At 46.8% G+C, this 13757-nt stretch overlaps 1 protein-coding gene across 3 annotated transcripts in view; it reads left to right on the top strand.

Annotated features, from left to right (window-relative positions):
* Window positions 1–13757, top strand: part of LOC141107663 (cytochrome P450 2F3-like) — a 101960-nt gene that overhangs the window by 62582 nt on the left and 25621 nt on the right. For all 3 annotated transcript variants that reach the window (XM_073598555.1, XM_073598556.1, XM_073598557.1), the window contains exon 6: window positions 10993–11169. In XM_073598555.1, the coding sequence (XP_073454656.1) occupies window positions 10993–11169 (177 nt within the window). The remainder of the gene's footprint in view (window positions 1–10992; window positions 11170–13757) is intronic.

Here is a 13757-nt window from a genome sequence, read left to right as displayed (position 1 = left end):
AGTTCGCATAAACTTTCGGTCCGTTCGCATGTTCTGGATGTGAACCGAACTGGGGGGGTGTTCGGCTCATCCCTAGTCAAAACCATCCATTTGCCTGCAGCAGTGACAGGGCATGCACCCCATCTGATGCGTATTAATTTGCAGCTCAGCGGTCTTCACCTGGAGCCGTTCTTTCGTTTTGTTCAACTAGAAGTGAGCTGTCAGTCAAAATTCCAGGGTTTGATGCTGACGGGCCAAACTCCCACGTGCACCTTCCCGCTTCCACCTCCCAGCCCTTTAAAAGGTCCTAAATGCTGGGAGATGGAGGCAAGCATTACAATCATGTGACCAGCAGTCACATGATTTGGAAATCTCCCAAACACAATTATACATCAGGCGCTGTTCCAGGAGCGTGCTCTCAGCACAGAAATATGTTTTAATAGGGATGCATATATGCTGCCTTCGGGCGTTAAAGCCCATCCACCGAGAGGCCACATATATGCGTACCTCCGGCGGGAACTGGTTAAAGAAGTTTTAAACCCTCATCCCTAAAGGCTGCCATACAATGAAATTCAGCCGGTTCAGCAGGGACTGGCCTATTGATCGACTTGTATACAACCAGCCTGTTGGGTTTTTGTTGAACGATCAGTGCCTCCAACTAAAGCCAGCAACACTGACCATTGTATTCTGATAGTGGGGAAGGCTCCCTGCTGTCAGAATACAATGCCACAGCGGGATGAATTTCTCATCCATCTTGAATGTGTCGATGGGGGAATTGGATGATTTTTTTCATTCAACCCACTGGTTGAACAGAAAAAGAAAAAAAGCAATGTATGGGCTGCCCAAGTTAACATTTCTCTTTGGATATAAATTACTTATTTTTTTATTTATTTTTTTACCTTTTATTAAACTTTCCATGCAGTCCCCTAAACTTCCAGGCAGGATGGCGCGGTTACAGAAGGACAACCTGACTTTCTGATGTAGGATAAATATGCAACCATTAGATAAACCAGCTGTCAACTGAGAACCTTCACATAGAGCTTGTCCTTGTGCAGCTGAAGTTACATGGAGGAGAGTGTATATAGGGGCGGCTTCAGGGGAAATCCACTAGACACCAGAGCCACCCTATAGACGGAAGTGTACTTTGCCAGATATTTAAGTTCCTCTCCTGCAGAATAGATGGCACTTAGAAGGAAATCATGTGGCGTCAATCAAAACATGTATGTGTGGCTAACACAGTATTCTTAGGGCCAGTTCACCCCACAAGCAGTCCAGTGTGTTTCTTTAATGGCATAGTTCACACCAGTGCTTGCAGTTCAAGTGCGTTCCAGAAAACAAAGTAGAACATGCTGCATTTTTCCTGCACTGGACTGTACTAGAACGCTGTAAAAAGCATCAAAAGCGCACTGGAACGCACCTAAACACACTGGAACACATATGTCCTTATTTAAGTTCAAGAAAAAAGAGAGGGGGAAAATGCACTGGACTGCATCAAAAACGTACATAAAACGCATCTAGAATGCACTGGAACGCTTAAAAACCACGCATGCAGAAAAGCATCTGAAACGCATCTGGACTGCGTTTCTATGGTGTGAACTCGCCCATAATGACTTTTGGGTATAATAGCACATTGACACATATTTACAATTTTACTACATTCAACTGAATTCAATTCAACTGAAATCAATTAAACGTACATTCGACTAATCAGCTAATCCACTAAATTAAAAACTGTCAAAAAGACTAGTTTTCCTTTAAGTGTATAGAACTATTTAAAGGTAGGCTGCGTGGTGGGCACAGGCTGCATGGTGGGCACAGGCTGCATAGTGGGCACAGGCTGCATGGTGGATGGTGGGCACAGGCTGCATGGTGGACACGGGCTGCATGGTGCATGGTGGACACGGGCTGAATGGTGCATGGTGGACACGGGCTGAATGGTGCATAGTGGACACGGGCTGCATGGTGGGCACAGGCTGAATGGTGGGCACAGGCTGCAAAGCGGGCACAGGCTGCATGGTGCATGGTGGACATGGGCTGCATGGTGCATGGTGGACACGGGCTGCATGGTTCATGGTGGACACAGGCTGCATGGTTCAGGGTGGACACAGGCTGCATGGTTCATGGTGGACATGGGCTGCATGGTGCATGGTGGACACGGGCTGCATGGTGCATGGTGGACACGGGCTGCATGGTGCATGGTGGACACGGGCTGCATGGTGCATGGTGGACACGGGCTGCATGGTGCATGGTGGACACGGGCTGCATGGTGCATGGTGGACACAGGCTGCATGGTGCATGGTGGACACAGGCTGCATGGTGGATGGTGGGCACAGGCTGCATGGTGGATGGTGGACACAGGCTGCATTGGTGGACACAGGCTGCATTGGTGGACACAGGCTGCATTGGTGGGCACAGGCAGCGTGCACCGGTGGGCCCAGGCAGCTTGCATTGGTGGGCACGGATAAAGTTGTTGTTGTTAATATTTATTTTTGTAACTTAATTCTGCATAAAATATTTAAGTGTCATTTAATGAGATAATGTATGAGAGCGTGTTTAGGAGTGGGGTGTGTTGTGGGGCGGGGTTGGGTGGGGCAACTGGTGGCGAGTAACCCTTGAGGCTTGGCTAGTAGCTCAGGACTTGAAATTTTGAGGCCTGTTTTATCATATCTTTTCACGTGACAACACTGAAGAAATGACACTTTGCTACAATGTAAAGTAGTGAGTACACAGCTTGTATAACAGTGTAAATTGGCTGTCCCCTCAAAATAACTCAACACACAGCCATTCATTTCTAAACCGCTGGCAACAAAAGTGAGTACACTCCCAAGTGAAAATGTCCAAATTGGGCCCAATTAGCCATTTTTCCTTCCCCGGTGTAATGTGATTTGTTAGTGTTACAAGGTCTCAGGTGTGAATGGGGAGTAGGTGTGGTAAATTTGGTGTTATTGCTCTCACTCTCTCATACTGGTCACTGAAAGTTCAACAGGGCACCTCATGACAAAGAACTCTCTGAGGATCCGAAAAAAAGAATTGTTGCTCTACATAAAGATGGCCTAGGCTATAAGAAGTTTGCCAAGACCCTGAAACTGAGCTGCAGCACGGTGGCCAAGACCATACAGCGGTTTAACAGGACAGGTTCCACTCAGAACAGGCCTCGCCATGGTCAACCAAAGAAGTTGAGTGCACGTGCTCAGCGTTATATCCAGAGGTTGTCTTTGGGAAATAAACATATGAGTGCTGCCAGTATTTCTGCAGAATTAAAGAGGTGGGGGTCAGCCTGTCAGTGCTCAGACCATACGCCGCACATTGCATCAAACTGGTCTGCATGGCTGTCATCTCAGAAGGAAGCCTCTTCTAAAGATGATGCACAAGAAAGCCCGCAAACAGTTTGCTGAAGATAAGCAGACTAAGGACATGGGTTACTGGAACCATGTCCTGTGGTCAGATGAGAACAAGATAAACGTATTTGGTTCAGATGGTGTCAAGCATGTGTGGCGGCAACCAGGTAAGGAGTACAAAGACAAGTGTGTCTTGCCTACAGTCAAGCATGGTGGTGAGAGTGTCATGGTCTGGGGCTGCATGAGTGCTGCCGGCACTGGGGAGCTACGGTTCATTGAGGGAACCATGAATGCCAACATGTACTGTGACATACTGAAGCAGAGCATGATCCCGTCCCTTCAGAGACTGGGCCGCAGGGCAGTATTTTAGCATAACGACCCCAAACACACCTCCAAGATGACCACTGCCTTGCTCAAGAAGCTGAGGGTAAAGGTGATGGACTGGCCAAGCATGTCTCCAGACCTAAAACCTATTGAGTATCTGTGGGGCATCCTCAAGTGTAAGGTTTAGGAGTGCAATGTCTCTACATCCACCAGCACCGTGATGTCTTCATGGAGGAATGAAAGAGGACTCCATTGGCAACCTGTGAAGCTCTGGTGAACTCCATGCCCAAGAGGGTTTTTTTGATTATTTTTTATTTTTTTTCAATAGATTTTATTGAAAAAGATAAGTCAATACAGGGTATCACAATAATGGGTATACGGTTTTCTCATAACATTATATTCTCGTGCCAGTATAAAGAAACCAGTAGACTGAGCATATACAAACACGGCTGGAGACGGATTTCTCAGGTATGAGATAACAGGAAACACAGATACAATAATCATGTAGAGATAACTGGATGGATCAAAACACTGGGGGTTTCCAGCGAGCTACTGGTGGTAACAAGAATACAGGGGTGAGGGGGAGGAGGGAAGGGGAGGAAAATTTTTGGGGGGGTGGCAAAACACCATTGCATCGTCCAAAGAAGAAAAAAAAAAGAGTCAGCGAGAAATGAAGATGGAAGAAAAAAAAGCCTCTAGGGCTGGGTTCCATGCATGGGCTATGTGCCCTCGGGAGAAGTGAGACTGGTTGAAGTAGATAAGTGTGAGAGGGGTAGGTCCTGTTGGGCGACAGAAGGAGCATTTGGTATCACTGGCGTGGGGCTAAAGGTATAGAAAAAACTTCCTCCTCAGAAGTGGTCGTGTGAGACTCATGGTAGGTGAATGAAGAATTTTCGAAATTTTGCAGGTCCTCTTGTGTTAAGGTCGATTGCATGAAAGCCCACCATCTGGAGTAGAATTATGTGTTGGAGTTTGCTTGTGTCAAATCAGTGTTGAGTTTGTCCTTGTAGAGCAGGTTTAGAAGCTCCCGTTTAAGTTGTAGGATCTGAGGGCATAGCGAAGAGGTCCAGTTCTTTAGAATTAGTCTCCTGGCTAGTAAGAGACTGATCAGAATCCAGTCCTTATAAATGGGGTGAGTGGTCGGGGACCACGGTAAAAGTTGGGCGTCCCAGTATCCGAAGATGAGGAGTAAGGGGTCTTTAGGTATTTTTAGCAGCATTATGTCGAAGATGTAGGAGATGACTTGGTTCCAGAAAGAAGATATAGAGGTGCATTCCCAAAACTGGTGGGAAAGGGAAGGTTTCGGCTGGTGACACATGGGGCAGCAGGCCGCACCCTTGGCAGTCTTGTCAGAGAGGAAAGGTATGTAAGCGCGGTGCATGATCTTAAGTTGAGTTTCCCTCCAGATCTCGTTAGGGATCAGCTGTTGAGTTTTGTTATAACCTTGAAGGATCTTCTCCACTATGTCTGAGTCAGGAAAAACTTTACCCCAGTTGGCAACCGACGAGGAAGCAAGTGAGGGAGTAGATTTTAACAAGAAAGGCTTATATATGTTTGAGATTTTATAAGAGTCACCTTGTAATAGCAGGTCTGCAAAGGATGTCTGGAACCTCTTACGTTCTTCTCTGCATGAATCCTGTAGGAAACTGATGCATTGCGCATAGTGTAAGGCATGAGATTTCGGGAGGGAGTATGTGTCTGCAATGACAGAAAATGTATGAGGTCATCCTAATTCCATGTTGCATAGGAGTTGAAAAGTTTGTGAGGCCTTTTTGTCGCCAGATAGAAAAAGGTTTGTATTCCAGCCCCGGTGGGAAGCTAGGGTTTCCTTGGATCGGGAGATACTTGGACACAAAGGGTGATAGTTTTAGCGCTTTTCTGATTTCCCTCCAAGCTATGGCCGTATCTCTGAGAAGGAGATTGTGTTGTATGGGTGGAGGAGTGGATTTCCATCTGCAGTGGAGAAGGGCCACCAAGGAGTATGGGTGGACCATCGAGGATTCCAGGGAATAGTTGGAGTATCGAGATAATTGCGATATCCAGTCCAAACCTACTCTCGACAGGCAAGAAAGGTTACATGCTCTAATATTCGGCAAGCTAATACCTCCTTCGCGTCTGGGAAGATAGAGTTTTTTAAAGGATATACGCGGCCTCTTGTTGTGTCATAAAAATTTGGAGAAGGCTTTAAGGGATGAGGTATCTTTGTGCTTCAGAAGCAGGGGGATCGTTTGGAGCGGATATCGTAATCGAGCAAAGCTGACCATCTTTATTAGGTGACATCTTCCCAGGAGCGAAAGAGGCAGATCCATCCAGTTACCCAATTCTTGAGTTATTTTTTTTATCAGTGGTGGATAGTTAAGATGATAGATGGAAGAGGGCAATTTCCCTATCTTAATACCGAGATACGTTATGTAGGAGTTGGCTACCGTGAAAGGAGAGTGATGAGCCCAGGGAGGTGCAGATAGAGTTCCTATTGGGAGGATTTCGCTCTTGCTGTAGTTAATGCGAAGGCCCGAACAGAGTCTGAATTTGTCAAAAAACTGTTTTGACAGTGGACATGTCAGAAGAGGGGTTGGCAGAGTAAATGAGGACGTCATCAGCGAAGAGCGATGTGCGGAGTTCTTGTGAGCCTATCTTGATTCCGTGTAGTGGGGCTTTTTGTGTGAGATATCGAGAAAGGGGTTCCAGTGCGATATTGAAGAGGAGAGGGGATAGGGGGCAGCCCTGCCTTGTGCCCTTATGCAGGCGGAATTCATCCGAGAGGAGGCCAGCCACCACCAACCTGGCCACGGGGGATGCGTACATGGCATGTATGAGGTGCGTGAAAGGGCCTGCAAAGCCCATTTTAGATAGGGTCATTGATAGCCATTCGAAGCTGACATTGTCAAAAGCTTTTTCCGCGTCCAGGGTGATGATGGCATGATCCCCCCCACCCCGAGTTATGTGTGGCATGTTCTAGAGCAATCATTACTTTACGAATGTTAATGGTGGCCGTTCTGCCCTTCACAAAACCTGATTGGGCTGGGTGTATCAGAGAGGGAATAATGTTGGCTAGTCTGGAGGCCACTATTTTGGAAAGTATCTTTACGTCTAAGTTTAGGAGTGAGATGGGTCGGTATGAGCCAGGCTCCTGGGGGTCTGATTTCCGGTTGATAGATAGGGGCCACCAGACCATATGCTGCTATAGACTGCAAGAAGAGCGGGTTCAGTTATAGATTGTAAGGTCTTGTAAAATTCCCCTGTAAAACCATCAGGGCCCGGAGCCTTGGAGGGGGCTAGGTTTCGAATGGCAGTGGATATTTCTGGCTGGGAGATAGGTGCATTTAGGGTTTCCAATTGGGAGGGAGAGACCGAGGGCAAGGACAGATCGTCTAGGAAGGATTTGGCAATGTTCCTGTCAATGGGGTCGGCGGCATTAAAGCGAGGAATAGTATTGCAACATAATTCTGTTTATATCATGTTGTGAGGATTTTATGTTGCCTACAGTGTCCTGCAGGGAGGTGATGTGTGTCCGGCTAAACAGGCCTTTGCAAAGTCTTGCTAGTAGTTTGCCGGCTTTATTGCCAAATTTATGGAGGGTGGCCTCCAATTGGGCCTTATGTGTCCATTCTAGGGTATCCGCCCATGTGTCAAATGTCCTTTTTGCTACCTGCCAGTGATCTCTGTTCTCGGGGGAATCCCTAGCATAAAGAGCACGCTGCGCAAAGCGCAGGTTAGCACTGGCTGTTTTATAGTTTGCCAAGGTGTTTCTCTTGAAAGAAGCAGCATATGAGATGATGCGACCTCTGAGGAAGGCTTCACCAGCTTCCCAGAAAAGGTTTGGGTTGTCCGAATGGGGAGAGTTGGCTGCAGAGAATTCAGACCAAGCTTCCTCCATGTAGTGTTGAAAATCTGAGTTGTTTTGAAGGTATGAAGGAAAGCGCCAAAGGAGGGGAGAGGGACGTAAGTCAGGGGTGTCTAGTGATAGCGATACGGGTGCGTGGTCTGATATGGCGATATCGTGGATAGTTACCTCTGAGATCGTTGGGATAAGACCGTCAGTGCAGAAGAGATAATCGATTCTAGTGAAAATGTGGTGAGGATTGGAATAAAAGGTATAGTCTCTATCCGTTGGGTGATGGAGACGCCGTGAAGATGGATAGAATCCATAGTGGATGCAAAGTGGGTAGTGTCAGAGGACATGGGTGTTGATCATAGTCGGTTGGAGGAAGACCTATCTTCAGTCGGGTGCATGGTAGTGTTAAAATCTCCCCCAACTATATGTGGTAGGTGCGGAGAGCATAGTAGCCAGATGGACAACTCACTGAAGAATTGCTTGCTGGGATTATTCGGGGCATATATATTGGAGATCACTAGTTCCCTGTTTCCCAATTTTATGCGTATAGATATGAAGCGGCCCTGGCTATCGGTGTCTACGGACATCACCTCGTGAGGGAGGTTTTTATGGATCAAAATGAGAACCCCTACTTTATGGTCAATTGCACTGGAGCCCAGTACCGCCCCCACCCAGAGTTTTTTCATGCGGTGGAAATCAGATGAAGATAAGTGAGTTTCTTGGAGCAGGGCAATATCAGTTTTAAGTCTCTTCAAGTGGCGAAGTATTTTGAGTCTCTTAAAGGGGGACCTAAGCCCTTTCACGTTCCAAGAGGTGACTTTCATGTGGGTGAGGTTATGTGTAAGTTATGGTAAGATCTACTGTTTACATCAAGTGGAGACCAGAGGAGAAAGGAAGACCTGTCGTTGTGTGTCAGGATGTGCTGACTATGAGGAAGAGGTGTTGTCGTGGTGGCTGGTGTTTGACAAAAGCTTTGGAAGAGAGGGGGTAGAGGAGGGGGGGAACCAAAGAGGGCAAGGATAAGTAACAGAACCATAACAGAACATTGAAAGACCTTCACTTTTTTCCGCATAGAGTCCCTGTGTAGACCAGCTCTCCTTAACGATCCAGGTGCTGCTGTAAACGAGCACCCTTTAGGACTTAGCCCCACTTAACGTGGTTGCGTGACGAGCATAGTTGTGGGATCAGGAGGAAAGCCTACACAGCGAGGTTATGAGAGGTGTTGCAAGGCAATGGAGACCAAATAATGGAGGTGCAGAAGGATGTAACATCAAAACACATGACATAACCTGGAGAAAGAAAAATAAAACAGTCACTTATGAACGAGCTAAATACCTGAGTAGGCAGCGAGCGTAGGCTTAGGTAGCCTGGAAGAAGCATCGCTCGTGCCCATATGGAGGGGAAAAAAAAGGAAAAAGAAAACATATCAGCGTGGGGTGTTGTGATGAACAGATCCAGATGTTTTGAGGCGTTTCGGGGAGTCTTTCATTGGGCTTCGCTGGTCCAGAGGTCGGTTGCTTGGGGAAGCTTGGGCGGAGAGACAGATTGTGGATCAGCTTTCAGAGTACGCAGGAATGCTTCCACCTCAGAGGTGTCCTGGAAGGATAGCTGGTCCCCATTGGGGGCTTGGAGGCGGAGGGTTGCTGGGAAGGCCAGTTTGAACTTCATCTGTTGCTGATACAGTGCTGTGCAGATGTGCTGGAATGCTTTACTCTTTTTCGAGACCTCCAGAGAATAGTCTGCGAAGATCAGAAGTTTGACACCATCAATTTGGAGAGATCTGTTTTGCCTGAACTTTTCTAGGATGGTGGCCTTGTCAATGTAATTGAGGTACTTTGCGATGATCGGGTGGGGAGATTTGCGGTCAGGGGCGAAGGAGCCTATTCGGTGGGCCCGTTCGACCGTGCAAGGGCAATGAAGACCAAGTGCCTCTGGGATACGTCTGGCACAGAATTCGGCAAGGGCTGAGGATTGTAAAGACTCTGGTACCCCCACGAATCTTAGATTGCTCCTTCGGGATCTGTTCTCCAAATCATCAAGTTTTTGGAGTATGTATTGGTTGATTTTATCTTGTTCTTGTTCGGTGGCTTGCGCCTGATAGACTTCTTCCTCCAGGCTCGATAAGCGGTTTTCTACCTCGCCGAGTCTGGTGGAATGTTCCCCCAATTGTGCTTTGAATCGCCTCATCCCCGCATCTACCGCCTTTTCCACTGAGGCAGTGATCATGGGAGACAGGAGAGCTGCTACAGCCTGGGCTATACAGTCAGTGTTGCTGTCCCCCAGGTACGGGGGGGAGGCAGAGTGCGGGGAGAGAGAGTTCTGGAGCGAGCAGGGTGGTGTAGTATGAGCACTCACCTCCATGTCAGGGTTGTCCACTGTGTCGTCCGGTAAGGCCGAGACCGGGGCCTGGGCTGATTGGCTTAAGGCGGTCGCATGGGAGCGCGCACCGGTTTTCTCCACAAAACGGTCCATAGGAGAATGGATGGTCTCTGAGGAGGGTGCTGACTGTTGGGAGAGGGAGGCCGGCCCGTGTGTGGAAGCTCTGGTGTGGATCCCGCTTCCGAGTAGGCCATGACCGGGGCCTCGATATTTGGCTATGCCGGGTGGAAGCCGTGTGGTATCAGGCGCTGATTCTTGGGCCCAGATCGGACGGAGGGAGAGGGGGGGGGCTCTTGGTGGGGCTGCAGGCAGCAGATGAGAGACGGGCCTGTGGTAGCAAGGCCCTAATCCTGGTCGCGGTGTCTGCAGGCCGAAGCCGGGGCCTCAATTTGTGGCTAGGCCCGGTGGTATGTTGCGGCCGCGTCTAGGTCCACGTCGGTTTTCGGTCACAAGCCGCTTGCCAGGAGGTGGGGGAGTGCCGGGTATGCTGCAGGTGACAAGAGGGGGGTCGTGCATGTATTTTCAGGCCGATTTAGGGATTGTGCTGCAGGAGCTGGGGGAGAACGCAGCTACTCCATACGGCGCCGGAACCGGAAGTTTGCCCAAGAGGGTTAAGACAGTGCTAGAAAATAATGGTGGCCACACAAAATATTGACACTTTGGGCCCAATTTGGACATTTTCACTTAGGGGTGTACTCACTTTTGTTGCCAGCAGTTTAAACATTAATGGCTGTGTATTGAGTTATTTTGAGGGGACAGCAAATTTACACTGTTATACAAGTTGTACACTCACTACTTTACATTGTAGCAAAGTGTCATTTCTTCAGTGTTGTCACATGAAAAGATATACTAAAATATTTACAAAAATGTGAGGGTGTACTCACTTTTGTGAGATACTGTATTTGCCCTAGGTATCTCAACCCCATGTTGTCATGCCTTTTAATCATGACTATTTTGTTATTAGGGTTGTGTTATCAGACTTTTAGTGCAAGGTCCCTAGATGCCATCAGACTGTGGTCCCCTTGATTTGTCCCCTCTCAGCATTTGGTGTCACATGCCCACGTATGTTTGCTCCAGTTGTGCTCTTTGGTTCTTTGTTGATATATTGTATGTATGTTTTGTTTTGTGGCAATCCAGTTGTACAATATGTATCCAAAGCTTATGGAACACTTGCCAGGTCCACACAAAAGAATGCAGAAGTATTTTGACATGATCTACGACATTTCATCGGAAAGCATCAAATTCCACAAGAATACACTGGATCCTGAAAATCCTCGTGACTACATTGACTGTTTCCTCATAAAGATGAAAGAGGTGATCATAACTAGGAGCTACGTTTTTTTACATGATTCCTTACTGAAATGGCCATAGTCTTCTTTTATTTTTTTTTTTTACATACATGTAAAAAGAATCCATTAGAGGTGAACCTGAACATTACAGCCCCAGTTCCACATTTCCATCACTCAACGACTAGCCCGCTGAGACTAAAGAGAAATTCCATGTACTTTTTGGTATGGGGAGAATGTGACTCACTCCCCCTTCTTCCATGTGACTTGTGATGCTGCTTGCCATGTGACACTGCTTACTGTTTGACCACTCAGGCAATACCCAGTGCAGTCACACTGCCCAGGTGAGGGACCTCAGCCCACGTTTCAGAAACTTATACAGAGTTTCCTCTCTATACCCTTGGTGGCCATGTGGAATAATGAGGGAATGAATGAGGGAAAACATGCATTAGTAAAGCTGACCATAGATGGATCAAAATTCAGTTGGTTCAGCAGGGACCGGCTGATTTTCAATCCATGTGTGGCCACTTCTACTCTACAGAAGTCAATCTGTGAAATGGAGTTGTTGGGAAAAAAAATTCCTGATCAGCAGCTGCAGTCAATGGGCCATAGCCACTGATCAGAGTATTCTGACAGTGGAGAAGTCCGCTGTCAGAATACAATGGTACAGCGAGGAAGTTTCCTCTATCCACCTCTCTTGTCCACGTTCTCTTGGAGCGAAAATTAGTCATATTTGGCCAGCCTAAGACTACGCAGTCAAAATTCTATAAAACTGAATGCCAAAATTGTCTCTTAACAAAGTAAAAGGGATTTTGGAACAATGTAAACATGCAGAACACACAGAAAATTAATAAATTCCCATTAGGTGAAGAAACAAAGTGCTCGTGCTTAAATTGACATCTCCTGTGCAATGTTATTTAGACTGGGTGCCCCACATAGATGTACACTTACCCTGGATGTTGACCAACTATCGCTAGTATGGTCGTTTAGGCATGTGGGGATACCCCTAGGGAGCCTGTTGAAATGGCGTCCCATTTCAGTTTTGTATGGGCGGAAGTAATACGATGACGAGGTGAAACCCTTGACGTTTCAGCTTGTCACAAAGCCATCATCAGGAAATGATGGCTTTATCACAGACCGAAACGTCGAAGGTTTCTCCTTGTCATCGCGTTACTTCCGCCCATACGAAACTACCCAGGAATCTAGCTGAACGCCGCAAACGGCGGCTTTTCCTATCAGGGCCGATTACCCTTAATAATCACCTGCTACACACGCTGGTAGCCAGGACTATCAGGCACTTTTAAATGGGAGCAAATTATTTTAATTTGTGTATTTAATAAACCTGGTTTTACGGAATTGCACAATGAAGGTTTTCTTTTGTCATTTCCATCCATACTTATGAGGTGCATTCATGCATGAGACATCATTTCCACAGGCACCCTAGGGGTATCCCCACATGCATAAATGACCATACTAGCGATAGTTGGTCAACATCCAGGGTGAGTGTACATCTATGTGGGGCACCCAGTCTGAACACCATTGCACAGGAGATGTCAATTTAAGCACGAGCACTTTGTTTCATCACCCAATGGGACTTTATTACTTTTTTGAGTGTTCTGCATGTTTACTTGAATGTGATCAACCCTAAGCACAGCAAACTGTTTTTATATTCTCACTTTGCTTCTTTGCCATTTGCTTATTAGTGAGTTTTTTACTGCAGATGGATTTTGATGATCAGTTCTTTTATCCAAAGGCGCTAAGGTTTATATTTTTCTATTTTGGAACAATGCCTTTCATTGACCCCACATCTCCCCTAACAATCCCATTTGCTACAATCCAGACCTTCCACACTTTCAGTCTATTCCTAATGGTTCTCATAGGGCCCAGGTGGAGTTGAAATATGTGCATCAGTTATACTCTCAAAGATCTTTTAAATATTTTCTTATGTTGCTGCAAGAATTGGGGATCCATTGGGGATCCATTGGGGATCCCTAAATAGACATTTTTAAAGAGGAACTTCACTTAGGGTTCTCAAAAGTTAAACATCAGCACTAAAAATGCTGTAGCTGCTGACTTTTAACAAAAAGGTACTTGCTTATCAGCCCATGAAGTCAATCACTGTCCTACTTCGGACCAATTGTTCGCTGGACTTCAGATCCCCACATTGGATGCACAATAGGGAGCTATCTGTAAACCATCGGAAAGTCACAGCCAGCTCCCTATTGTGCCTCGATCATGTGGTGCTGTGAGACTCGTCTTGCTGCCTCTTGGGTCATGTGAAATGTCCCAGGAAACTGCAGGCTAGTGGGAGGAAGGGCCAAGCTGACTTCATCCTCTTCCACTGGAGAGTGCATTACTCCTACCTATTCATACCCAGTTAAACTCTAAACTATATAGTGATTTTAAGCAGTGCAAACTCCCCATCAACAGATCCCCTGCGGAATCAGAGCTGAACAATACGGATGTCAATTGTGTGATATCGGTGTCTGTTCAGTTGTTTCTGCCCAGACTTTAAAGTGTAACTAAAGGCAAAACTTTTTTTTTTTTTTGGGATGGAGTGAAGAGGGATTAGAACACTTCTCAGTTTTTACTACTGTTTGTACCCTCCATTGGGGA

Source organism: Aquarana catesbeiana, linkage group LG09, assembly GCF_042186555.1.
Source record: "Aquarana catesbeiana isolate 2022-GZ linkage group LG09, ASM4218655v1, whole genome shotgun sequence".
NCBI classification, from domain to species: domain Eukaryota; kingdom Metazoa; phylum Chordata; class Amphibia; order Anura; family Ranidae; genus Aquarana; species Aquarana catesbeiana.
This window is presented reverse-complemented; position numbering and strand designations above follow the sequence as displayed.